Source organism: Drosophila serrata, unplaced genomic scaffold, assembly GCF_035046125.1.
Source record: "Drosophila serrata isolate PLE 108 unplaced genomic scaffold, ASM3504612v1 contig_347, whole genome shotgun sequence".
Classification (NCBI taxonomy): domain Eukaryota; kingdom Metazoa; phylum Arthropoda; class Insecta; order Diptera; family Drosophilidae; genus Drosophila; species Drosophila serrata.
Window position 1 is genome coordinate 1,307,115 of NW_028257245.1, and position 24,072 is coordinate 1,331,186.

General features: G+C 45.4%; 13 protein-coding genes across 17 annotated transcripts in view; 7 read left to right on the forward strand and 6 right to left on the reverse strand.

Annotated features, from left to right (window-relative positions):
- Window positions 1-17: 17 nt before the first annotated feature.
- Prosalpha7 (proteasome alpha7 subunit) lies at window positions 18-1,098 on the forward strand. Its single transcript, XM_020959605.2, has 3 exons — window positions 18-126; window positions 190-755; window positions 823-1,098. The coding sequence occupies exons 1-3, from the start codon at window positions 106-108 to the stop codon at window positions 995-997; spliced, it is 762 nt and encodes a 253-aa protein (XP_020815264.2). The 5' UTR covers window positions 18-105; the 3' UTR covers window positions 998-1,098.
- On the forward strand, window positions 824-2,352 carry Orc6 (Origin recognition complex subunit 6). Its single transcript, XM_020959474.2, has 2 exons — window positions 824-1,391; window positions 1,449-2,352. Exons 1-2 carry the CDS (start codon window positions 1,327-1,329, stop codon window positions 2,155-2,157), a joined length of 774 nt encoding a protein of 257 aa, XP_020815133.2. The 5' UTR covers window positions 824-1,326; the 3' UTR covers window positions 2,158-2,352.
- Window positions 2,203-5,002, reverse strand: Sting (transmembrane protein sting). Of its 2 annotated transcripts, XM_020959472.2 has the most exons (6): window positions 4,796-5,002; window positions 3,544-3,680; window positions 3,032-3,474; window positions 2,871-2,975; window positions 2,526-2,808; window positions 2,203-2,464 (listed from the first exon to the last, which is right to left on the reverse strand). In XM_020959472.2, the coding sequence occupies exons 2-6, from the start codon at window positions 3,650-3,652 to the stop codon at window positions 2,337-2,339; spliced, it is 1,068 nt and encodes a 355-aa protein (XP_020815131.2). In that variant the 5' UTR covers window positions 3,653-3,680; window positions 4,796-5,002; the 3' UTR covers window positions 2,203-2,336. The 2 variants fall into 2 exon arrangements, with proteins under 2 accessions (XP_020815131.2, XP_020815132.2); XM_020959473.2 differs by lacking the exon at window positions 2,871-2,975 and having other exon boundaries at window positions 4,796-4,986.
- Window positions 5,003-5,032: 30 nt separating this feature from the next.
- Vamp7 (Vesicle-associated membrane protein 7) lies at window positions 5,033-6,700 on the forward strand. Of its 2 annotated transcripts, none has more exons than XM_020959296.2 (5): window positions 5,033-5,455; window positions 5,562-5,917; window positions 6,002-6,230; window positions 6,293-6,360; window positions 6,418-6,700. In XM_020959296.2, exons 2-5 carry the CDS (start codon window positions 5,714-5,716, stop codon window positions 6,571-6,573), a joined length of 657 nt encoding a protein of 218 aa, XP_020814955.1. In that variant the 5' UTR covers window positions 5,033-5,455; window positions 5,562-5,713; the 3' UTR covers window positions 6,574-6,700. The 2 variants fall into 2 exon arrangements, with proteins under 2 accessions (XP_020814955.1, XP_020814954.1); XM_020959295.2 differs by having other exon boundaries at window positions 5,219-5,464.
- Window positions 6,605-8,190, reverse strand: Marc (Mitochondrial amidoxime reducing component). The gene is made up of 4 exons (XM_020959292.2): window positions 7,919-8,190; window positions 7,238-7,863; window positions 6,889-7,175; window positions 6,605-6,819 (listed from the first exon to the last, which is right to left on the reverse strand). The coding sequence occupies exons 1-4, from the start codon at window positions 7,923-7,925 to the stop codon at window positions 6,714-6,716; spliced, it is 1,026 nt and encodes a 341-aa protein (XP_020814951.1). The 5' UTR covers window positions 7,926-8,190; the 3' UTR covers window positions 6,605-6,713.
- Window positions 8,090-9,200, forward strand: Lsm11 (U6 snRNA-associated Sm-like protein LSm11). The gene is made up of 2 exons (XM_020959294.2): window positions 8,090-8,220; window positions 8,362-9,200. Exon 2 carries the CDS (start codon window positions 8,374-8,376, stop codon window positions 9,196-9,198), a length of 825 nt encoding a protein of 274 aa, XP_020814953.2. The 5' UTR covers window positions 8,090-8,220; window positions 8,362-8,373; the 3' UTR covers window positions 9,199-9,200.
- Window positions 9,149-10,358, reverse strand: LOC110189274 (uncharacterized). Its single transcript, XM_020959293.2, has 3 exons — window positions 10,003-10,358; window positions 9,365-9,945; window positions 9,149-9,303 (listed from the first exon to the last, which is right to left on the reverse strand). Exons 1-3 carry the CDS (start codon window positions 10,252-10,254, stop codon window positions 9,219-9,221), a joined length of 918 nt encoding a protein of 305 aa, XP_020814952.2. The 5' UTR covers window positions 10,255-10,358; the 3' UTR covers window positions 9,149-9,218.
- A 54-nt stretch (window positions 10,359-10,412) lies between these two features.
- On the reverse strand, window positions 10,413-12,042 carry Hao (Hydroxyacid oxidase). Its single transcript, XM_020959291.2, has 2 exons — window positions 11,246-12,042; window positions 10,413-11,187 (listed from the first exon to the last, which is right to left on the reverse strand). Exons 1-2 carry the CDS (start codon window positions 11,647-11,649, stop codon window positions 10,491-10,493), a joined length of 1,101 nt encoding a protein of 366 aa, XP_020814950.1. The 5' UTR covers window positions 11,650-12,042; the 3' UTR covers window positions 10,413-10,490.
- Window positions 12,043-12,090: 48 nt separating this feature from the next.
- Pex6 (peroxisomal biogenesis factor 6) lies at window positions 12,091-15,305 on the reverse strand. Of its 3 annotated transcripts, none has more exons than XM_020959356.2 (4): window positions 15,201-15,305; window positions 14,962-15,096; window positions 14,394-14,903; window positions 12,091-14,339 (listed from the first exon to the last, which is right to left on the reverse strand). In XM_020959356.2, exons 2-4 carry the CDS (start codon window positions 14,980-14,982, stop codon window positions 12,180-12,182), a joined length of 2,691 nt encoding a protein of 896 aa, XP_020815015.2. In that variant the 5' UTR covers window positions 14,983-15,096; window positions 15,201-15,305; the 3' UTR covers window positions 12,091-12,179. The 3 variants fall into 3 exon arrangements, with proteins under 3 accessions (XP_020815015.2, XP_086694436.1, XP_020815014.2); XM_086838310.1 differs by having other exon boundaries at window positions 15,148-15,247; XM_020959355.2 differs by lacking the exon at window positions 14,962-15,096 and having other exon boundaries at window positions 15,201-15,289.
- A 197-nt stretch (window positions 15,306-15,502) lies between these two features.
- On the forward strand, window positions 15,503-17,920 carry Taf5 (TATA-box binding protein associated factor 5). The gene has a single exon (XM_020959757.2). The coding sequence runs from the start codon at window positions 15,575-15,577 to the stop codon at window positions 17,681-17,683; it is 2,109 nt and encodes a 702-aa protein (XP_020815416.2). The 5' UTR covers window positions 15,503-15,574; the 3' UTR covers window positions 17,684-17,920.
- Window positions 17,921-17,928: 8 nt separating this feature from the next.
- On the reverse strand, window positions 17,929-19,493 carry nclb (PWP1 homolog no child left behind). Its single transcript, XM_020959758.2, has one exon. The coding sequence runs from the start codon at window positions 19,382-19,384 to the stop codon at window positions 18,011-18,013; it is 1,374 nt and encodes a 457-aa protein (XP_020815417.2). The 5' UTR covers window positions 19,385-19,493; the 3' UTR covers window positions 17,929-18,010.
- Window positions 19,494-19,760: 267 nt separating this feature from the next.
- Window positions 19,761-20,230, forward strand: LOC110189682 (5-hydroxyisourate hydrolase). The gene has a single exon (XM_020959841.2). The coding sequence runs from the start codon at window positions 19,813-19,815 to the stop codon at window positions 20,152-20,154; it is 342 nt and encodes a 113-aa protein (XP_020815500.2). The 5' UTR covers window positions 19,761-19,812; the 3' UTR covers window positions 20,155-20,230.
- Window positions 20,231-23,901: 3,671 nt separating this feature from the next.
- LOC110189750 (uncharacterized) overlaps window positions 23,902-24,072 on the forward strand; it is a 42,176-nt gene continuing 42,005 nt past the window's right edge. The window contains exon 1 of the mRNA XM_020959958.2: window positions 23,902-24,038. Coding sequence (XP_020815617.2) covers window positions 24,031-24,038 — 8 coding nt within the window. The 5' untranslated portion in view covers window positions 23,902-24,030. The remainder of the gene's footprint in view (window positions 24,039-24,072) is intronic.

Genomic DNA, 24,072 nt, shown 5'->3' on the forward strand with positions numbered 1-24,072 from the left:
CTAGTTGGGAAAAAGCCGTCAAATCATCGTCGTTCATCATTCAAGCAACAAATTGATCAAACTTTTTGCCTTTTAATAGCTTAAATTACGAATTGAAACTTTAAAATGAGTACCATTGGCACCGGTGTAAGTAGCACGATACTGGGTTTGTAATTTAAGAGATAATAACGCCCAATTTCCCCCCTGCAGTATGATTTGTCGGCCTCGCAGTTCTCGCCGGATGGTCGAGTTTTCCAGATCGACTATGCCTCGAAGGCGGTGGAGAAAAGCGGAACCGTTGTCGGGATACGCGGCAAGGACGCCGTAGTGCTGGCCGTGGAGAAGGTCATCACCAGCAAGCTGTACGAGCCGGACGCCGGCGGACGCATTTTCACCATCGAGAAGAACATCGGCATGGCTGTGGCAGGCTTGGCGGCCGATGGCAACTATGTCGCGGACATTGCCCGCCAGGAAGCGGCCAACTTCCGTCAGCAGTTCCAGCACGGCATTCCGCTGAAACACCTGTGTGAGCGCGTCTCCGCCTATGTGCACGCATACACTTTGTACAGCGCCGTCCGTCCCTTCGGTCTCTCCATAATCTTTGCCTCGTGGGACGAGGTGGAAGGGCCACAGCTTTACAAGATCGAGCCATCTGGCTCCTTCTTCGGCTACTACGCCTGCGCCAGCGGAAAGGCAAAGCCTCAGGCCAAGACCGAGATGGAGAAGCTCAAGACGGACATGAAAACTGAGGATCTCGTAAAGAGTGCCGGTGAAATGTAGGTTTACTTTGCTTTGCCGTTACCGACTCTTAGCTAAAATCACATATTTTCGTTTTTATTTTAGTATTTACAAGGTCCACGATGAGTTGAAGGACAAGGACTTCCGTTTCGAAATGGGCATCGTGGGCAAGTGCACGGATGGCGTGCATCTGATCAATCCCACGGAACTGACTGAGAAGGCGCGCAGTGCCGGAGAAGCCGCTAACAAGGAGGATGACAGCGATAATGAGACGCATTAATTCGCTTGTGGCAGGGAATCTAATTCTGGGCCTAAATATAATGCATTAATTTTATAAATTCCCCTCAATCGCAAAATAAAACAAATCGGGTAAAAAATTTACATTTTCCGTCATTTTTTTTCACTATTTTGCCGACTAAAGCCAAGTAAAAAAAAGTATTTAAAAATGAAAAAAGAACAAGAACTAGTTCAGGCAATCCTTTTTAAACAACCTATCGAATAACAATCGATTAAATCTATGTTATCGCCAACAGCTGTTATAGTTTCGCGCCAGAAATAGTTTATTTACAATTCAACCACAAACGGACTCAAAATTTGTGTATTTTTACAATGACAACTCTAATAGAACAGTTAATAACGAAAATGGGACTGCGGGATGAGCCCAAAATATTGGAGTAAGACTCTAAGTTCCAAATAAAATACGAAAATAATAAAAACAAAATCCTTTACAGGAAAACCACAGAATTGGTGCGACTTCTGGAGCTGCGTTCTACAAATGTTCCCTTGCAGATCAACGAATACGGCAAAATAGTTCTGTGCGCAGATCTGGCGTCCTGCGTGCTGGGCATTGGCTTCGACAAAGAGCAGGCTCTTAAGTTGTCCGGACTGCGCAAGAGCCACTACCTCAACAACAAGCGCATGTTTGAGAAGCTGCTGGATCTAAATAAGCTGGCCAGCGTGAATGATATCTGCGTGCAGCTGAACCTCAACGAGATGACCCGCAAGGGCGAGGAGCTGATGACCCTCTTTAAAGCGTTGGCGGCCACGGAAGGCACCGGCACCGACACCGAACATCCTCAGTATGCCGCCATGGCCGTATTCCAAGCCTGCCGCCTGCTCAAAAAGAAGGTGTCCAAGACTAAGTTCATGCCCTTCAGTAATCTGCGACCCACCCAATGGCAGCAACTGGAACATCAATGGGACAACATGATAGCAAAGCATTACAAGGAGAGCAAAGTGGTGACTGCCACCAATATGGAAGAGAAGCTAAAACAGAGCCATCAGGAAAATATCATCGGAAAGGATGGCAAGAAGGCACAGAAACCACAAGCGGAGGATTACGAGAAATGGAAGTCAAGGATGCTCGCTATGGCCCAGGCCAAGCTGAAGGAAATGGAGGCATCAAATTCAGAAGACCAGCTCGTTGATATAGAAGCCTAAGTTAAAACGTTTTACATTTTTTAACCTTGTCCATGTGAAATCCAGTTTTATATTTGTTAGTTATTCGCTTTTATTTCAACGAACATTCTCATTAGTTGTAGTTAAAGATACAAAAAGCACGTTACAAAAATATAAAAATTGATCCTTGATTATATGATGCAGTGAGACCTAATTACATATTATATATTACTGATATTACTGATTTCGTCATATTTCTTGTTTCCCAAGCTTAAAGTTTCAGTTTTGTTCCGGATGAGATCGATTAACATGTCTCCGACGTCAACAATATTACCATGCTTATCATGCGCTAAAAAATAGGAAATATATTATTAATCATATTTATAAAATCTCTGCAAAAGTGAGCTTACAACTGTACACGAGGAGATGCACTTCGTTTCTGGTCTCCGGGCATTTGGAAATAAGCTTCTTCAAATGCTTAGCGAACTTGAGCCATATCTCCCGCTTCAGCTCTCGCATCTGCCAGGTGGCCGACAAGGTAGATTGCATAGCGTCATAGAAGGACAACATTGGCGTGGCACCCTCAATGGCAAAGTAATAATTCTTCCCATTAACCTTCCGGGTCAGCTTGTAGACGTCATGCTTAAAAGGACGATACACTCCGGCTCGGTTAATGAATCTCGTCTCTAGGGGCTAACAATAAAAACAAAAGATAGATAGATTATATAGACTTTACCTAAGATACACGTAGATACCGTAGTTTTTTCCAACAATTTGCTGTCGAAATCGCCTTTGACCCACATTTCGTCGGGAATAAGGATAACCAGTCGGTCAATTCCGAAAGTGACATCGTGTTTATCCTACAGGACACAAACCTTTTAATATTTGTACCCTATAAATTTGTAAATGACATTACCTCATAGACCGCCATCCGATGTTTAAGGCCATCGTTCTTGAGCTCGGGCAGGGCCAGCTTAATGTATCCGTGGAAGTAGTTCGATGCCATGCCCTCCGCATAGTCCAGCCCGTGCGGCTCCCTAATCCATTTTGAGTAGGTGAGGGTGCTGTGACCTAGATCACTGAACACCCAGTAGAGTGGCATATAGACCAAAAAGGTGGCTGTAGGAATAATGATTCTGAAATCGCCGGTCATAGATGTCCGCGAGAATCCCACGAGAAGGAAGGCCATGATGAGGTAGACCGATTTATTGCTGTACGCATAGCCCCGACGCAAAATAGTCCACAGCCGATCCTCGGGCAAATAGTAGTTGACATAGCGCCAATATTCCACGCCGCAATGGTAAAGGCGTTTCAGGAAGTCGGCCAGAAACACGGTAGCTCCGATGCGAACAGCCGTGTCTGAAGTGAATCATTATTATATTAGTTTATGCCTTCTAATCAGTCGCCGGGCACTCCGCGCGAACTCACCTATGTAATCTCCGATCATTTTTTTCAAATAAAAACATTTGCCTCCCTTCACCGTCTTAACTTGCCCTTCCTCGGCGATTTTGTTTGAGATTGCCATTTCCTCGATCATATGAAAGCTTTCGGGTTGCCAGATCAGTCTGAAAAATTCGCAATAAATTCTTCTTATCGTGCTTATCATTCTTTTATAAACAACTTTTGTATAGTCTTGAAAAAATAATATACAGTTAGCGCATGTAAAAATGGATATTTATATATATGTAGATGTTTTATATTTGTAATACGCAATACCACTCGACTTGAAATAGGAATAAAAATTTATTGTGCTAATTAAGAATTATTAACTTAAATATGTTTTATGAAAATGTATACTTAAAGGGTATAGAAACTTTTCAAGTGGCTGATAATGGAACACACCCTCAAGTTCTAGCATGCTATTTTTGGCACTTTTAAATTATGTTTGTATTTCTACATATACATTTTTGTGCACAATGTTTATTTACAGCCAATAAATGAACTGCATTGTTATAGGCTGGAAGGGTGAAAGAGTAATTTTAGACCCTATGCAAGGCGAAACGGACCAGATCTGACGGCTATATCATTTAGATACCGTAGAAACGATGGGGAAAGTACTCTGAATTCACTTTTAATTAATTCAGAATTCCGGTTTCAATTTTATTCAGATCGGATGACTATATCATCTAAAACTTTTATGTATTTATATTATTTAAAATTCAATTTGATCAAAACTGGTCGTTTGCAATTATACGTTTTATATATATCTGTCTAAAATTTTTTGATTCTTAATTATTCAATAGCAAAATGCATGGGTAAATGCACATCTTGTGCTGTGCGCCTTTTTTAAACAACCTCTACCACGTCTTGAACATTTCTAAAGAGTGACTAGAATTTTAACAAAATTTTATAACTTTCACACCTTTTTTAAATACAAAAGGTATAAACGCCAAAATATAACCGATATATACAAAAAACTCGTTATTTGTTTTGCACTTGCTCAGTAGAATGAATATATGCAAATTATTTATGTATGTAGCTTAGATATACCATTTACAATTCTTAGCTTTCGAGACGAGAAGCAGCACAATTATCACTACCACAAATATCAACCACCCTGCTCACAGCGGAAATTTGATTTATTTTCTTTTATTAAAATTAAATGAAAATCGAACTATGCTTACCTATTCCGCAACTCCATGTTTGATAATAAAATTTGTTTAAATGAATTTTTACATACCTTTCACTGCTAGAGAGAGAGTTTAATGCAAAGATTAAACACGACTTCAATCGGATTTTACTCTATTTATTTTTTGGATTATTATTTTGATTGCGACTTCATGACCTCATGACGTGCAAAAGACTAATGGAGATGTTCTCGGGATCTCCCCATTTTAACCTAAATGGCCATTCAATCTATTATTCAAATATAATTAACAATAAGACCGCATCGCAAATTTGAATAATCCCAATACTTAGAGAGACCAAGTATAATAAATATTTTGTAATAATTTGTTTTACGACAAGATTGTGAAATGTTTTTCACATTTTTTTGTTTAATTTATTTGATTTGATTTCTTTATTTACTACTGATTTGATTAAACTAATTTATTTTGAAATTTATTGTGAGTGTGACCAGCTGCCGTAACCGATGTATTATATCGGTATTAAAAACGATGATTATGCAGCTCTTAAGTGCAATACGCGTCAGGTCCGCAATTGTTGCTGTTTTTATTATGCTGAAAAAGTGCAAATAATCTCGGGCGAATCGCATTTTGTAATGTCCCGTGTGCGCCAGTAATTGTTAAAAATCAATACTATTGCCCAGTGCCGGCACCACAAAATGTGATCTGAACTTTCCCCAGCAAAACTTGGAGCAATTTATAATTGGATAAACAAGGCAAGACAAGTAATTCGAACTTAATTTCTACGCTTATTATTCATGAATGCATCCAGTTGTTGTGGTTAGAAGATAGTGCTAAGTGTCTGCCTTTCGGATTTCACAGATTTGCCCGAGAGCACGTCATCAGTGACGCGTCTTTGTTGACTTCGTTCCGATCCACTGATAACCCAGAAGGGAGGAGCTGGGGAGCGGGAAAAGCTGAGAGCTGAGGCCGCACCCTAAACAAAGGAGAAGACCAGCAGCTGCAGCAGCATAATGCCGATACTATATAGCGTTATATCGCGGGGTAGCACGGTGCTGGCCAAGTTTGCGGAGTGCGTCGGTAACTTTGCCGAAGTCACGGAGCACATCATCGGCCGCATTGGGGTCCATAACCACAAGATGACATATAACCACGGCGAGTACCAGATCCACTACACCTGCGAGAATAAGCTGGTCTACATGTGCATCACCGACAACGTAGGTGAACGAACCGATGGCACAGTTTACAGAAGCCGTCGCAATGTGTTGCCCAATCGATAATATCTCTCGTTTCTTTTGTAGGAGTTCGAGCGATCTCGTGCCTTCCTCTTTTTGGCAGATGTCAAGCAGAAGTTCATCCAAACGTATGGCCTGCAGGTGGCCACGGCCATCGCCTATGCCATGAACACCGAGTTCTCCAAGGTTCTGGCACAGCAGATGGTATACTTTAGTCAGTCCGGCGAGGTGGACACCATTTCACGGGTCCATGGGCAGATAGACGAGTTAAAAGACATAATGGTTAAGAATATTGGTAAGTAAGCAGCTGAAAAGATGTAGAACCTCGAAAATCGTATTTCTCCCCTTTCTTTGCAGACAGCTTGCGTGACCGCGGTGAGAAATTAGAACTGCTGGTCAACAAGACCGAAAACTTGAGTAATAATGTAAGCTAAAGCAGAGTGTTTAGCCCAGCGTCGACCTTACACCTTTATCTTTTTCAGTCCGTTGCATTCCGCAAGGCCTCGCGCAATTTGGCGCGGCAAATGTTTTGGAAGAACATCCGGATCTACGTAGTGGTGGGCCTGGTGATAACATTCATCGTCTATGTGATCGTGAGCATGGCCTGCGGCGGTCTCGCCTGGCAGTCCTGCGTCTAAGGGCCCGCTGGCCGCGTTGTTTATATTGTTATAGGCTCCACAACACATGTATATTTGCATATAAAGCTCTACAGTACTCTCATTATCTATGTTCTATGTAATAAAAGTGAATGTATACAGGTTTAAATTATAATCCGCCTTCACTTGTCCTCAACGTAGACCACATCGTTAGCCTTGACCTTGCCGGGCAGTCGTAGCCCCAAGTGAACGCCCAGAGCCGGTGAGCTAAAGTTGAATAAGCGATAGCTATGAAAAGACGCAAAAGAAACAAAAATAAATAAAATTTATCAGCAAGCTAGAAAGAAAGTGACTCACCTGCGCAGCGTCTTTAGCGGCTCACCATCGATGTCCCTCTCCGCGGTCTTAGGATTTATGTTCGGCAATATGCAGCGAGTGCAAGGAGCCACCGATCGAAAAACTGCGTCGTCACCGATGCGGAGCCACTGCCAATTGTCCTCTGCATAGGGTTCGTCCACATCCATTTTAAGTTCGAAATTGCCACGGAATTGCAGAGCATCCACGGGATTCTTGAGACGAGTGTTCAGATCGGCCACCGATGAGAGGTTCATCAGCATGAAACTGGTGGCATCATTGAATGTGCCCTGTGCGAGAAAACATTATGAACGCATTGCATAAACATTCCAAAGATAAACCCAAAACCCACCGAATCCTCTTGCCTCAGGAAGGGCATGTGCTTCAGCCGAGGATTGGTACTTCTCACTGGCTTCGGGTAGGGATAGTGAACTAACTTTAGGCCACTGTCCTTTTTCAGGATGGCCTGCGAGAACCACGTGTTGATGCGATCACCACAGGGCATCACATCCACAGGCACGCCCCAAACGGAGGTGTTCACATCCTTGCCGGAACTCTCAAGCTGCTCAAAGTCCAGCTCCAAGTCGGGAAGGCCCTCGTAACTGAACAAAAGCTTGCTGGCCGATACCTTCTTTGAACGGATCTGCGTCATGTGCGGATAGACGCGTGCTGTGATCATTTCGTTCTTGTCGTTGACCACCATCAAGGTGCGATCCCGAATGCCCTCGAAGGACATACTCAGCACATCGCAGTCGAACTCCACACTGGGCTTGGAAATCTCCATGGGAGCACACGATTTGACTGGAAAGAAGTGAATCCTCTGGATGGTGCCGACTCGGCGCCACTTCTGGGGCATTACATCGCGTGTCAGGTGGCGGTACAGCAGGTAACTGGCACCGCCCGCAGCCACCAGGCCAACGCCCACGCCGATCAGAGCCTTCGGACTTAGGTCAAAAGTCGAGCTGTTTCCAATGGATGCTGTATAGTTTTGGTTACTAGGGGGTAAATGTGGTTTATCCCATTTTACACTCACTTGCCATCTTCTTGTTTTAAGTAGCACTTGTTGCTTTCTCTGCGCCAAAAGCTTTACTGATTAGATTGTCCGTTTATTGAAGGAAAGCTCTTTGGAAGATCATACCCAAGGCTGGACAATAGCTCACGCCATTTTACAACTTAAATTAATTTATCAATACAAATTATTATTGTTAATTAATAATAACGAATGTAGCTTAGTTATTCTGTGCATTATTCTTAAGAAATAAAAGCTTAAACTGGTTTTATTTGCAAATAAGTCATATTTTGCCATTTCGCTTTCGCTCCCAAATTCGCATCCCTGTGAGTATTTATCGATAAGTGCTATCGGGCAAGAAGCCGGAAAATTTGTTTACATTTCTTTAATTTGTGTGTTTTCCAATTAAATCCGTTTACGGGGTTTGGGATTTCCCATTATTAATGAATTAACCTGCTAATCTTCAGTGAATAACAAAAATGGGCGACCACCAATCAACGAATCGAAGTAAGCTCAAGACAGACATTTCATCTCCCAGAGATGCCAATCCCGATCCCGAGCTAGACGTGACCAGCGAGAAATTCAATCCCCTGAGGGCCTTGTACGCGCCCAACTACAAGATAACGGATGCAGTTCCCAAGGTTCTCTACCAGAATCTCGCCGCTTTCGAGAGTGCCCTCAACAAGTTTGGCATCTGGCAGTTGAACAAGCGACAGAAATCGGAAACTGGATCGAAGAATCAAAAAGAACAGGTACAGAAGGAAAAGCCCTCCACATCCAAAACGTCTGCTGCAGCTATCGCAGAAGTCCCTCAGCGCCGCTTCGAGCTGCATCAAATGCCCATAACCAGCACATCGAACAAGAAGCACCAACGCAACATTTTCACCTACATGGAGACGAGCGTTGGTCCGATGGCACTGCTCAAGAAGTGTGTGCCGCTTTCGAAAGCGAAGGACCCCATGCCCTTAACACGAAGAATTCGAGTCCGTGTAGTCATCCGAAAACAAGGTGTGATGGGCGGCAGCGTGGAAGGTGAACTACTCGCCTTCGACAAGCAGTGGAATCTCCTTCTTCGAAATGCCACAGAGACCTGGAAGCGTCGGAAATTCAGCTACGGACATCAAAACATCTGTGACACACCTGTGGATTGCAGCGACCGGCTCAAGGAGCTGGGCATCACGCTGCCCAGGATGCAAGTAAAGAGTCTGAACAGAAAGAACGTAGAGATAATCCGCGAATTACCACAGGTCTTGATTCGCGGTGAAAATGTCGTTCTTGTTAATTTAATAGATAAGCCAAAATAAGATATAGCCGAGTTTCATTGTTAACTGGTGTACTCCATGGGCACGCACTCCTCAGCGGCCACCTCATCGTCCTCCATCAGGTGCTGCAGGCTCTCATTGGGATAGCTGAAAAAAAAAAAACACTAGTTTAATCAAGGGTCTATGTGACGCTAGACTCATATATTACCACTTGGAGGGACTTTCATCGCTGAGCATCGTGGTGGGGACAGTGGCCGAGGTACACTCAGGACTCATCAGTTCAATGGGCGTGGGCCGTCGCTCCTGCAGCTGGCGAGCAATTTCGGCTGTGCTTAATCCAGGTGAAGCCTCTTTGGAGGCAGTGGGCATTTGTTGTTGCTGTAGCTGCTGCGAGGGTGAAACAGTGGCCGTGAGCTGCCTTTTCGAGGCAGCAGCCTGCATTCCGTGGTTCGATGGCATCATTCCGGTTAAAATTTTTCGCCTCCGACCCCGTGTGGCCCCCACTGTGGGCATGTGCGGGGGCATTCCTGGTACTCCAGGTGCTCCCTTGTCTTTGTGCTTTCGGCGTATTGTTTCTTTGGGTGTTTGGGAACCTCCGGTTACCCCGGAAGTGGATGCTGCGGCGTTCTCTGGCTCCGAATCGGAGCTGTCCGTGGCATCGCTGTCACTGGAGTCCTTGGCGGGTTTCTCGTACATCAGCAGGCGATCTAGTAGGAATGTGCGATCCCGGGACACTTTCAGAAGCCTCCGCTGATTTGTGTGCAACAGATCCTGGAAATATTCATTCTCCTGTAAACACAAAAAGCTGTGACTTCAACATTGCCAAGCTCAACTTAATGTATTTACGTAGATGAGGAATTTGAGCTTCTTCTTCAGGTTCTTGTAGCGCTCCTTGTAGTCCACGGCGATGCCCCCGCCAATTCCCATTCCCGCGGATGCAGAAGATGAACTCGCTAGCGCCGTACCATGCGCTGTTGCCTGGACACGATCTCTCGCCGGCGGTGGTGGTTCGTCATCGCTCTCCGGCTGTTGTGGCTCGTCCTTGATGGCGGCCTCCCCCTGGTTGGCCAGGGACCGACAGTACCAGCCCTCCAGCATTGTATTTTAATTCAAATCCACACTTTGTGTTTATTTTTCCTTCGTATACATGCCAGGCAGAGGTGGCAGTGCTTCGATAGATTTAAATGACGAGCACTTATCGATGACTACTGTTATCGGCGGGTTCCCTTTTGCGTATCGGTAACTTGAATTCTAAATTGGTTCGCAAAATAATTTGCGTTTTTATTTTTATTAAGGAACTCAATTTTTAATTCTAAATGTAATAGTAAAACAATTTAAAGCTTGGCATACTGCCACTCATGCACCACCATCGACGGCAGAATGTCCTTCAGAGTTTGGGCGCCGATTAGCGCCATGGTGATCTCGAAATCTTTTTTCAGAATGCGCAGCATCTCCTCTACTCCCTTCTGGCCGTTGTAAGCCAGTCCCCAGACGGCAGGACGACCAACAAAGACGGTTTTGGCCCCAAGAGCCAAGGCCTTGAAGATGTCATTGCCCTGCATGATGCCACCGTCCAGCATAACCACCAGATCATCGCCCACGGCCTTTACAATCTCCGGCAGAGCTTCGATTGAGGCCGGGACCGTGTCGATTTGACGAGCTCCATGGTTGGACACAATGAGGCCGGCACATCCAAACTCCCTGGCCAATACAGCATCCTCAGCGGTCAGCACTCCCTTTACCACAATGGGCAGATGGGTGATGCTCTTTAGCCAAGAGACATCCTTCCAGGTGATGGTCGGATCAAACTGACTAGAAACGTATTCGTTGATACCTGAAGCGCCCATGCTAGGATTACCCACACCGGTGGCCTTTACACCCTGGAAGTTCGCCAGAGTCAGGTGCGCTGGCAGGCTGAAGTTATTTCGGACATCAGCACGTCTGTGTCCGAATATTGGGGCATCGATGGTCAGAACGAGGGCCTTGAAGTTGGCCTTTTCGGCACGACGGACCAGCTTTTCCGTGACGGTACTGAAATCGAGAATAAACAGATTAAGTATGTAATCAATAGCATGTAACTAAGCCTTACCGATCCTTGTATATATACAGCTGGAACCACTTCACTGTGTTCGGAGCACCGGCTGCCAGATCCTCCAGCGATGTGGTCGAAAGGGTGCTGAGAATGTAGATGGAGCCAGCCTTACCGGCGGCCCTGGCATTGCCAATCTCGCCATCCGGATGCGCCATCTTCTGCATTGCCGTGGGTGCGATTCCCAGCGGCCACTTCATCCGCTCGCCGAATATCTCACAGCCAATGTCCAGACGGGAGATATCCCGCAAGCAACGTGGACGCAGCCGCAGGCGACGGAAAGCCTCACGGTTCAGGGCCAAGGTGAACTGCTCACCGGCACCGCTCCTGTAGTAGTCCAAAGCATTTTTCTCAAGGTGGCCAGCGGCCTTCTTCTCAAAGTCCTCCACACACACCAAAGCCATGTCTATTACGTAACGTAGGGGAATGGAAATATACAAGGTTTACCCACACCTTCCAGACAATAACTAAACCCGCACAGATTGTGGACCAGCATCAACAGCACTTGCCTGGCGAGGTCCATAAACCGAGCCGATCGTGATAAGCACGCTGTCTGCCGGCTACAACTGATAAGCTGCCCCTCCCCGTGCTTAGATGAAGTCGCCCAGGTCTTGCCCAGAGATCATCCCAAAGGGACGACGCAGTTTCCCAGCTCTACACGGGGGGTAGTCGTCCGAGGCGATAAACGCCCAGTTTTGTTTCGACAAGATTAAGGTTTATGGGAATCACGTACCTCCTGTAAACTGACTTCTGAAGTGTTCAATGTACACTTTTCTCATAGAATCAATCGCTGTTTTCCTCTTCCCCTTCCTTTTCACCTCAAGCGAACAATAACTCGCTGGCAATTGTGAACTACCAACGGGTTTATTTAAAAAGCAACGAAAATGTCTGTAAAAAACTCACTCTTAAAACTAGTTAACCATTTTTGGGAGCTCTAAACGCTGTACGTCGCCTTAAGGTTGTTGAAGTACTCCAGGTCCTTTGCGCTAATCGAGGGTACGAACTTGCTAAAAGACCTGGTGAAGTCTTCAGACTGCACGACGACGTTCTCCGGCTGCAGTTCCTCATCCGTTATGGCCCCGCTCAAGTGCCTGTCTATAATGCGTCTCACGGCCGAAAGCCAAGCATTCGAACAGATAGAGTACAGATCTGCTCCGCTCATCTCACTTTTCAGTTGCTCCGCAATCTCGTCCATGTTCACGCCATCAGCCAGGGCAAACCGCTGTGTCTGGGCCCGCAGCACGGCTGCCTTGTCATCGGCTGTGGAGCAGGGACCAACATAGAAGAGCTTGTCAAAGCGACCAGGTCGTAAAAGGGCGGGGTCAATCAAATCCGGACGGTTGGTGGCTGCCAGGATGAAGATAGGCTTGCTAGTGTCGCCATTGCTCATGCCATCCATCTCGGCTAGCAGTTGCGAGACCACGCGGTCCATAACGCCTCCAGAATCACCGGCCACACCTCGATTAGGAGCCAGGGAGTCCAGTTCGTCCAGGAAGAGGACACAAGGCGCTGCTGACCGGGCACGGGAGAACACCTCTCGCACATTTTGTTCGCTCTGGCCCACGTACATGTTGAGGAGCTCTGGCCCCTGAACGGAGAGAAAGCTCAAGTTGCACTCGGTGGCTACGGCCTTGGCCACCAAAGTCTTGCCCGTTCCCGGTGGGCCGTAGAGGAGAATTCCCGATCGTCTCAAGTTCTTGCCCATGAGGTGAACATGCTTAAGCGGCAGCCCAATGCTGCTCTGGATCTCGTCCTTCAGTTTCGCCAGACCGCCGATATCCGACCAGTACACCTTCGGCACTTTGGGTGCACCCAAACTATCAGCAAACGAGCTCTGCATATCGCTTAGATTCTTGGCGAAGTGTGAGAGATCCAAAGTGCTCCTACCGCGTCGTTGGCGGCTCTTCAGACGAATGGCACTGTCGTAGAGCAGCTGCAGGTCGCCCAAGAGGAAGCCCTGTGACTTGGTCGCTACCTCCTGGAGCACTTTGATGGTATCTCTCCAATTGGGACTGACGCGTGACATAAATTGCGCCTGGTTTTCTCTCGAGAACAAAGGCAGGCGGTCGCTGGCCTTTTGGTTGTGGATTATATCATTGAAGGTTTCCCGCACATGCATCCAGCGCAGAATTTCGAATCGCTCCTCCTTGCTAGGCATATCTATGCTGATGATCTCCAAGAAGAGGCTCTGAATCATAGGCTTCAGATGTTTGTCGCTAGTTAAGGCCACCACCACCACGGGATGCTTTCGATCCTTAGTAAAGAGCTCTTGGACCTGCACATGGAAAGCCGAAAGCAGACGCAGATCCTCGTTGCCCTCGTTGTCGATGCCAAAGATCTCAAAGTTATGGAAGCAAATCAGGAGCGGCTCGCTAACTTGGCTCTTGGCGAAGACTGCCTTAAGCTTCATCTCCGTGTGCGAGGGCATCTGCGAGACAATCTCCGCGCAGTCCGCTCCATACAGATGCATGCCCAGCTCCTGGGCCACGGCATTGATGAGCTTCGTTTTGCCAGAGCCCCGCTCTCCTTGTAGCAGGAACACGGGGAAAATATGCTTGGAAGATAGACAGGCGGACTTCTTGGGCAGGAAGGCGTCAACCGACGACCGCAGGAGTTGATAAGGCTTCCGAAGTCCGCAGGGATAGTTCTCAACGATGGCAAAGTTGTCTAGCACTTGGCGCGGAAGAAAACAGTGGACAGATGGCACTTGAATCAGGTTGCTAAAGCTCTTGGCCACTACGGCCTGCAGCTCGAACTCGCTGCCCTTTGTTTCCAAATGAATGCACTTGAAGTGGACGTGATGAAGGTAGGCGAAGATCAGGTAATAGTGCGCATAGGAAGCGGTGCCCACCAAGTCTGCATTCACCTCGATGCGGTAAGTGTGACCGCGATGCAGGAGGCGCGGGGTGCTGAAGTAGTTGCTCAGGATAAGCTCAGTCAGTTCGGCGGGTAGTTCGTGCGGATCGGTCAGCATGTATACATGCGCCTTGGTCGCTATGCCGGGTATGGTCTGCTCATCGGCAAAGTGTTCCATCTGCACCCAGCAGTTGGAGCGGATGCGAAAACGGTCCATGATATTGCCGTAGAAGTTTTCCTGGCATGGAAGGTGGTTAATAAGCACTAAAGACTTCGATTGAGATTTACCTACCTGCACATACAGACAATTCGGTTGACACTGGGCCACCGGCAGTACCTGGACCACTATGGTGTGCGGCGCTTCCTGCAGCATTTGTTTGATAACGGTTTGGGACGCGGACTTTTCACTTGCTGTCTGATTGCTCGTTCCCCTGCCATTACCACGAATAACCAAGTTGACAAAACTAACGTCCGGCGACTCCGCATAGCTGTCGTATAAGTCCTGGCTGACAAAGACCAGATGCTCCGATTTGATCAGTTCGTTCTTGATTAGCAGTTCGTAGAGGCGATTCGGAATAGGGGTCAGAAGCAACTTGCCCTTGTAATATTTGGCATAACGCCAGTATACGGCGTAAGTGAGATATCCGGGAAAGAAGAACCAGGGCCACTTGGGCGCCAGCAGCTGCACGGCCGAATTGTATCCCTCGATTAGCTCCTGCACGCGTCCGGAGAAGGTGTATCTCGGCTGGCCTGGATCCTGCCGATCGAACGCCACCGAATTTCGCTTGCCGGCGACCTTTTTCTGGGGGATCCGGTAGGGTAATTAGATAATGGGAGTTAGGATAAAGCTGATAACCTACCGCAGCATCATTTTCATTCATTTTTTATACAAAATAGAGCGACAAAAACACAACAGAAAGCACGAGTACAAGGGTTAATTTTGACACGGAGAGTCAAAGTTCAAGGAGTTGGAGGAAGGGCAGCACACAATTACACTGAAATAAGCAATGCCAAGTTGATTCAGAAAATGCACAGGCAGATATTACCCTTTGCGCTGATTATTTTGCATTTTAATTAGCTGTTACGTTATTTTTTTTACCTTTTTTATAATTATTACTCTCTTCTTCATGTCTTACGAATGTTTTGGTTATCGCTGTCTGTTATCGGTATTGGTCCCAGTAAGAAAAATACTAATACTAATTTTCATCGACTTTAAATACTATTGAGAATTGCATGTATTCACGAATCATGAAGTGAAATACTTAATTACTTTAAAATGTATTCGTTAAGTTTAGAAATAAGGATGAATTGCAAGTTAAAATAACAATTTTTTCGTCTTCCTAGTGCTTACTGTACGTCTTTATATTATTGGTATATTGTGGTATTATTCGCGGTTAGAGTGGTATTTTCAGCTTTTCGACACCTGGTCACACACCCTCGCAAACAAAATTATAGTTTTTTTTTCCCCGGAAAATGAGTCTTGAAATGAGCAATATAAATGGAGGAAACGGCACCCAAGGCTCTCGCGACAAACGTGAGTTGCTCTGTCTGCTGAAGCTGATCAAGAAGTATCAGTTGAAGAGCACGGAGGAGCTGCTCTGTCAGGAGGCGAATGTGAACAGTGCGGACTTAGCGGAGATCAGCGAGAGCGATGTGCAAAAGGTGCTCGGCGCTGCCTTGGGACTGGGTGATAAGGAGCGGGAACGTGTTCCGGCTCTGCCGCAGCCGCCAAAACAATCGGCCGTGACCGAGGCCAATGCGGCAGAGGCGCTGGCCAAGTTCATCGGCGACGACAGCTTTGACGCCCAGCAGTACGAGCAAGCCTACCAGGAACTACGCACCTTCGTGGAGGACTCCCTGGACATATACAAGCACGAACTGTCCATGGTGCTGTACCCCATCCTAGTGCAGATTTACTTCAAAATGCTCGCTAGCGGCCTCAGGGACAAAGCGAAGGACTTCATTGAGAAATACAAGTCCGATCTCGACGGCTACTACATCGAGGGGCTGTTCAACCTTTTGCTGCTGTCCAAGCCGGAGGAGCTGCTGGAGAACGATCTGGTAGCCGCTATGGAAACAGACCGGTTTGTCATACGCATGTCGAGGGACTCCCACTCGCTTTTTAAGCGCCACATTCAGGATCGCCGGCAGGAGGTGGTTGCGGATATTGTGTCCAAGTACCTCCACTTCGATACCTATGAGGGCATGGCTCGCAATAAGCTACAGTGTGTGGCTACGGCGGGCTCCCACATAGGCGAGGCCAAGCGGCAAGACAACAAGATGCGTGTCTACTATGGTCTGCTCAAGGAGGTTGACTTTCAGACTCTGACAACACCAGCGCCTGCGCCGGAGGAAGAGGACGACGACCCGGATGCTCCGGATCGCCCGAAGAAAAAAAAACCCAAAAAGGATCCGCTGCTATCGAAGAAATCCAAGTCGGATCCAAACGCCCCATCGATTGACAGGATACCCCTGCCGGAACTAAAGGATTCAGACAAGTTGCTGAAGCTGAGAGCCCTGAGGGAAGCTAGCAAGCGTCTGGCGCTTAGCAAGGATCAGCTGCCTTCCGCTGTCTTCTACACGGTTCTAAACTCGCACCAGGGCGTAACCTGCGCCGAGATCTCAGACGATTCAACGATGCTGGCCTGCGGATTCGGGGACTCCAGTGTGAGGATCTGGTCCCTGACACCCGCCAAGCTGCGTGCCCTCAAGGACGCGGACGCGCTGAGGGAGCTGGACAAGGAGTCCGCCGATATCAATGTGCGGATGCTTGACGACCGAAGCGGAGAGTCAACCAGGAGTTTTCTGGGGCACACCGGCCCAGTTTACCGCTGCGCCTTTGCGCCTGAGATGAACCTGCTCCTGTCGTGCTCGGAGGACGGCACGATACGACTGTGGTCCCTACTCACCTGGTCCTGCGTGGTCACCTATCGGGGTCACGTCTACCCGGTGTGGGATGTGCGCTTTGCTCCTCATGGCTACTACTTCGTCTCTTGCTCTTACGACAAAACGGCACGCCTTTGGGCTACGGACTCCAATCAAGCTTTACGTGTGTTTGTGGGCCATCTGTCCGACGTGGACTGTGTGCAGTTCCATCCGAATTCCAACTACGTGGCCACCGGATCCAGCGATCGCACAGTGCGCTTGTGGGACAACATGACAGGCCAGTCGGTGCGCCTGATGACGGGTCACAAAGGATCGGTGAGCTCGCTAGCCTTCTCAGCATGCGGCCGGTATCTAGCTTCCGGATCAGTCGATCATAACATCATAATCTGGGATCTGTCGAGCGGAGCTCTGGTTACCACCCTCCTAAGGCACACCAGCACCGTGTCCACGATTACCTTCAGCCGGGACGGCACTATACTTGCAGCCGCTGGTCTGGACAACAACTTGACTCTGTGGGACTTCCACAAGGTCACCGAGGACTATATCAGCAATCACATTACGGTGTCGCACCACCAGGACGAGAACGACGAGGATGTGTACCTGCTGCGCACATTCCCCAGCAAGAACTCTCCGTTCGTCACCCTGCACTTTACGCGCCGCAATCTCCTGATGTGCGTGGGTCTCTTCAAGAGCTAGGATCGGAGCTAGGCTTAGTCAGTATACGTAACGTAGATGTAAGTAATGCACGAAATATGTCTAGGATTAAAGTCGTATTATCAGTTTGTCTCTTCCACGCTCGGAAGGAACTAGTGTCTTACCCGTTTAAGAACCACAGTTTTGATTTTTTTAACTGCTCACGACCATTTAGATTTAAAGTTTATTAATAAAGATCAATGCAATGCCCTCTCGGGAATTTTGCATTGCTAATTAAGAGACGTGCCTTTGTTTCCTTATAGATAAATCGTTTATTTAAAAGCACATAGCATATACATCGTAGAATACGCTTCTCATAATATATATTGTCTACTCCGCATCAGCGATGCCAAAGGTCCGGCGCACGGCTACCGAGTTCTTGATGTTGAAGATAGCGCAGCGGGGCGGTTTCTCCCCGCCAAAGGCCAGAGTGTAGGGATCCTCCGGGCACTGGCGCATGCACTGTAGGCGTCCCATATTGAACTCGTGCTCGTAGACGTGCTTGGCCTCTGTGCTGTTGAAGTTCCAAACCTTGAGAGTGCCTTCCGTGGAGGTGGAAGTCAGCAGGTTGGGCATCTGGCTGTTAAAGCACACTCCGGAGATCTCCTCATTGTGGGCTTTCACGGACCACAGCAGCTCGTCGGGCTTCCGTTTGTCAGCGTAGTGTAGACTGCCATCGTTGGTTCCCACGATGAAGTAGTCACTCTGCGTAGGATGCCACAGGATCTTCTCCACTTCGCCGGGAACCTTCCACTGGATGCTTGAGGAGTTCACGCCATCAGCGTCGCGGCAATCGAAGAGCCTGACATACCCATCGGCACAGCCGGTAAGGATGCTCTGCGCATCCGTGGGGTGGAACTCCAGGGACTGCACCTTCTCGCCGAAGGCAGTAATAGTAGTGTGCGGCTGGCCCTCGTCCATGTCCCACAGGATGAGAGTTTGGTCCACGGAGCCACTGGCCAGAATGTGTTCGAAGTTGCGGTTCCACGAAAGATCCAACACTGCGTCCTTGTGCCCGTACTGCTCCTTTTGCTGCTTGCGACTGCCCTTGGAGCCTAACTTGAAGGTGGGCTCAATGGAGTCTTGGATATCCAGGTCCCAGATGGTGATAATAGGATCCATGCACCCGATGGCGCACATGTTGCCCACCTTGTCGCTGCCGGCGTCATGGTTCATCCATTCGATACAGAGCGGAAAGCTGGGCAGCAAAAAGTCATGGTGTGTGTAGAGGGCCTCCTCCTCCTGGTTGAACACCCACACCTCCATGGAGGCGGCGTCGTCCTGGACGTGACCTACCAGGATCAGGTTGTCACTAGGCTTGATAACCTCATCCTCAGCCTCGGAATCCTCGTCTTCGTCGGGCACCTGTTCACCAGCGTCTACGATATTGGCTAAACTGGTGACTGTGGCATTCTCCTCGTTGTCGTAATCCTGGAAGTGGAATTCGTCCTGGGGATTGCGGTTCTCACTATTCGCATCCTCATTGTCGTCCACATCCATGCCTTCACCATCCTCTCCTCCTTCCTCCGCCTCATCGTCGTCGCTTTCCTCGTCCAGTTCCTGCTGCGTAGCGCCGATAATTCTGGCCAGCTCCGCTTGCGTTAGCACAATCTTGTCCGGCTTGTCCTTGGCCACGCCGCGCGGCACAAAGCAGAGGGCGGGAACGAAGTCTATGCTCGCCTCGGGTGGTCCTTCTTCAGCCATTTCTTGAAAAGTTTAAAGAAGTTTACCCCACCAAACGAAATAGTATCAACACGTGCCGTTTGAATAAAGCAAATAATGTGACCGCAGTCGAGCCAACAGAATTTACCGAATATGCAATGATAAAATACCAATTACAAATTGCAACAAAAATATTTATTTATTTTTAATTTAATTTAAATCTTTTAGTTATTCCTTCATACATTTCAGTTTTAAGTCTCAATTCAAGGCATATTATTTTATTGATAATTATAAATAATAAATTATTTACTTGATGTTATGCTCATAAAACTTCTTATCTGTATTCCTCTTATCAGAATCTCCCCAGCCCTAATGCTAATTGAAATTATATTATTCAGATAAAGTCTAATTAGTCAGTAGCAATCTCGGGATACTTGCAATTTTCAGTCTTGAAGATCACTTTCATCAAAATGGACGCACGGAAATTTTCCACTCACATACTGGACACATCCGTGGGTAAAGCTGCTGCCAATGTCCGAGTAACCGTTTCCAGGCTGGACGAGATCCAGGAGTGGCGATCCCTTCGAGCAGCGCAAACTAACGAGGATGGTCGGTGCCAGCTCCTGGAGCCTAGCCAATTTCCCAGCGGGATCTACAAGTTGACTTTCCACGTAGGATCATATTTTGCTGAGCGCAATGTGCGCACCCTGTATCCAGTTATTGAGATCATTGCGGATTGCAGTGAAAATCAGAATTATCATATCCCTCTGTTGCTGAATCCCTTTGGTTACTCTACTTATCGTGGTACATAGAAGATAAACTACAAAATAGAACTTGTATATACATATATATGTGGTTAACAATAAAAAAAAGACATTTTTTTCAACAGGTTGGATTGTTTATATCTTACAAAATATTACATATTATTATTTTTTAATACTTATAAGCATTTGCAAGTTTATTTTTGCTTACATTTAAATAAGAAAAATTAATCTAAATAAGTTCTATTAAATTGTAAAATTGAGAGATATTTTAATATCAGTTCAAACCATCTCAATCAGTATAGCATAAAGACTAAAAAAACAGTTACCTGGCAAATGCTTAACGAAAAATAATTAGTTGGACCAACTACCATCAGCATCACTAGATTCGATAGCTCTCCAACCAGAATACTATCGCATTCGTCGTGTATCTTACCATCTCTAGTAAGCGCTTCAGTTGCGTTTCATTCGTATCTGGCGGACGTCGTTGGCGGTTCGTGCGTTTCCCAAGTCGGTTTTGTCGGTGTTTTGGATTGGAATTGAATGTTTTTGAAATGGCAAACGACTCTTCTGTACACGCCGGTATTTTTTAAGGAAAAATAAATATAAAAAGTATTAGCAATATAGTTTGCAAGTGCGATTTGTGAGACATGAGTGCTTGAGATCCTTCGGTTCGCCTGCCTGCTTCGAATTGAAATCCATCTCCCGCAGAGGCGCAACAGTTGTTTCGGAATAAGAATCTGTATGGAAATGATGTCCGTGTGTTTCTAAAGAGTCAAAGCCAAACAAGAAGTCGGATTTGTTATTGGAAAGTACAAGCCCAGAGCTCACATAGACACACACTCTAGATGCCAACAAATCCCCAACAAATCTTAAACCAGTTTCAAGATACATATTCTTTGGTGTCAGTGTGTGCATGTTGATTTTTTCTGGCATTGTTTTCGTTTTTTCTGCTGCTGCCGCTGCTGCTGGCTCTGCATCTTTTTTGTGTACCCTTTTCGCTGCCTCTTCCACCGCGGCCCTCTAATCGCGTTTCCATTTTCTGGCCGCCGTCCACATCCGAGTGGCTAGAGATTTGAGTGAGCTCTGGGGTCCAGCAGAGCAACAAGTACCCAGTACCGAAGTACCCAGTTCCAGTAACCAGTGCCACCAAGTGCCAGAGCCAGCCCGCGTCGCGCTTCGTCTCCCACCTGAAAACCCGAAAAACACGGAAAGAAACGAGCTCGGATTCTAGCTAGATCAGCCAGCAGCACGCCAGTTGGCAACCGCCCAACCACTCCAATTTGAATGCTGGACGGGGAGCTCCTCAAGACTCCGGCGTAGATCGCACAAACTATTCCAAAAAGGTAAGTTGTGAGTTACTGTAACCTCTGATGATGATCTTATATTGTCATTAAAAACTAAGGGATTATTCTTATTTACATCTTAAAATAATTTATTTGTTCTTTTTTTAACTTGAACATATATTATTAGGCAGTTAAATATTAAGAATATTCAAGAAACCCTTTAAAAACTATATAGTATAAAGCTAATTTATTGTTCTTTGAATCAGAAAAAAAGTATATATATATATATATACATATATTCTTTTTTTAGATTCTTATTGTCTAAAAGTACTTTAGTTTTCGTAGCCAAACGTTCGAAAAGCTTCAAATTTTATCGAAATATTTATTATATTGATTTTTTATATTTAAGCAATATAAAGATATATAAAAGTATTTATATAGAGAGATATAAATTCATTTGAAAAATTTTATGTCCAAAAGCCAATAAGAAGTTATTTATAAATAATATTTCTAGAACCTGTCTTCGACTTTACTGAATCAATAAACACTAAATTTATTTATTTACAATGCTCTATATAATTCCAAAAACACAATATTACAATTGTTCGATTATATGACTTGGTCAAAACAATAAAATGACATCCAGGCAAAGCTGAAAATTAAATTAAATCAAGGTTGAATCTTATAGAGTTTTCTATTGTTCTAAAATCAAGAACTTGACTTTATTTATGGCCTATGTCATCCGCAACCCGTTAGACAACAATATCTTATACTTAACACTTTCATTATCCATGCCAAATACAAGTTAGCCGGAGAACGTGGGAAACAAAAGTTTATGTAAACAATTTTTATAATTGAATCGGATATTCAGACTTTGGCCCGAGGACCATATTACCTCACGGACTCCAGTGACAATTTGGCCAATTTCGTTTACCTAATAATTGAAAGTTCACAAATCGAGTGGCCGGCGCATTAAAACGCAATCAAAATGACAACTTGCTAACGGTCAATTAATCAAAAGCCCCTGTGAATTCCGCAGCAGAGCCGAAAAAAATATATGTAAGTGATAATCGATCCGGCGATAAACACTTTCCTGGCCCGCAGCTCCGGAGCCAAAGACCAATCATTAATAACTGTTGCCGGGAGATAAATACAAATATGGATGGATGGATCGTCTCGGCGGATACCGTTCGAGAGCGGTCGCGGAGTTGGAAAAGTGTCAAAAATCGTTACCTACGTGAATATAATTTGCACTGACTGACGTAAAGTCACAAAATCTAATATCTGCGATGATCGTTAAATGCTGTAGGCAAATTAGAGAGCGGCGACCACATGCAGGAACGAAGGCAAAAGTTGTCTTCTACAAAAGCAGAAAATAAAGCAACAGAAAAAAAACCTAAGCGCTGCAAATGGCAAAAACCTAAAACTACAAGAAATACCCATACAAAAACCTTAAAGTCTGCAAAGTTGAGGGGCAACACAAAAAAGTGCGGGGGAAAATCGCCTTTGCTTGAGCATGTTTGTCGTCGAGTTCAGCTGACATCGCAAAATGGCAAGAAGCCTCTCTGAGCCACAGATATGCACTGCAAGAAAAATCTATTGATGCTGTTAGCAGACCCTTTAATTTAATTGAGCAATTGTATATTACATTTGCATATCTTAATGATATAGGTTGTTCTGGGTATTTACATAAATTTATCTTTCTCCTTTTTAATTTTTACAATTTTAAGCATATTCTAATTTGTTAACATTCTTATGAAAAATATAAATTTATCTTACTTTGGCAATAAACTTTAAACTATTAAGCAACTTTTAATTAAGGTGATGATTTAAATTATTGTCTTTACACAATTAAAGATAGCTCTTTGAAGTCATACAATACTTCATTTTATGGACATATTTATGACAATATATTAAAATAAATCTAACTTAAATGTTCTTATAATATGAATAGAAGTGGCTTTATTAATACTAATCTCATATTGAATGTTTATTTTTTTAAATAAAGATAGCAGATTGTTATGAAATAAAAGTAAACTTATTAATATGAGCATTAGCTGCTGTGGCCTGTTGCTCGATTGAGCTCGACTGTTACTAATATTTATTTTTTAGCTCTCTTACAAATATTCGATTTTATTTTCTGTGTAACAGAAATGGCAAGAGCAAACAGGAAATGAACCCGCATGCACTTTTTCAAGTACCTTTCGTTCGAATTCGCTGGCCGATTGCATCGAGTTGTGTACTCGAGCACCAGAGACTTGAAGCCGGAGCTTCGACTTGAGCTTGAGCTTGGTCTAAAGTAAATTTTGTCGTCGTCTTGTGTTACTTATGCAGCTTGCCTTTAGGTTGTGCGAATGCCCAGTTATTTATACCTAAAGGTTCCGTGGGGTATATACTGGTACAATGGCTAAAAAGCATTCTAAATTAAATTGCAAGAAAGATAAGATACTTTTTAATGTTTTGGGAAGTAGGAATGGAAAACTAGAATTATTAAATAAATTAAGAAATGATCGTGGGAGTCAGTGTTTTATGTGTATATATTTGTTAAATACTAAATAGTTTTACTTTTTTTGGTAACAGGAAATAATGATGATAAATTGCAAATAGTATTCGGAACTCAAACTCAAACACTGATAGCGCAATGCATTGGTAAGCTTATTTTTAAAAGAAAGACTCCATTGTT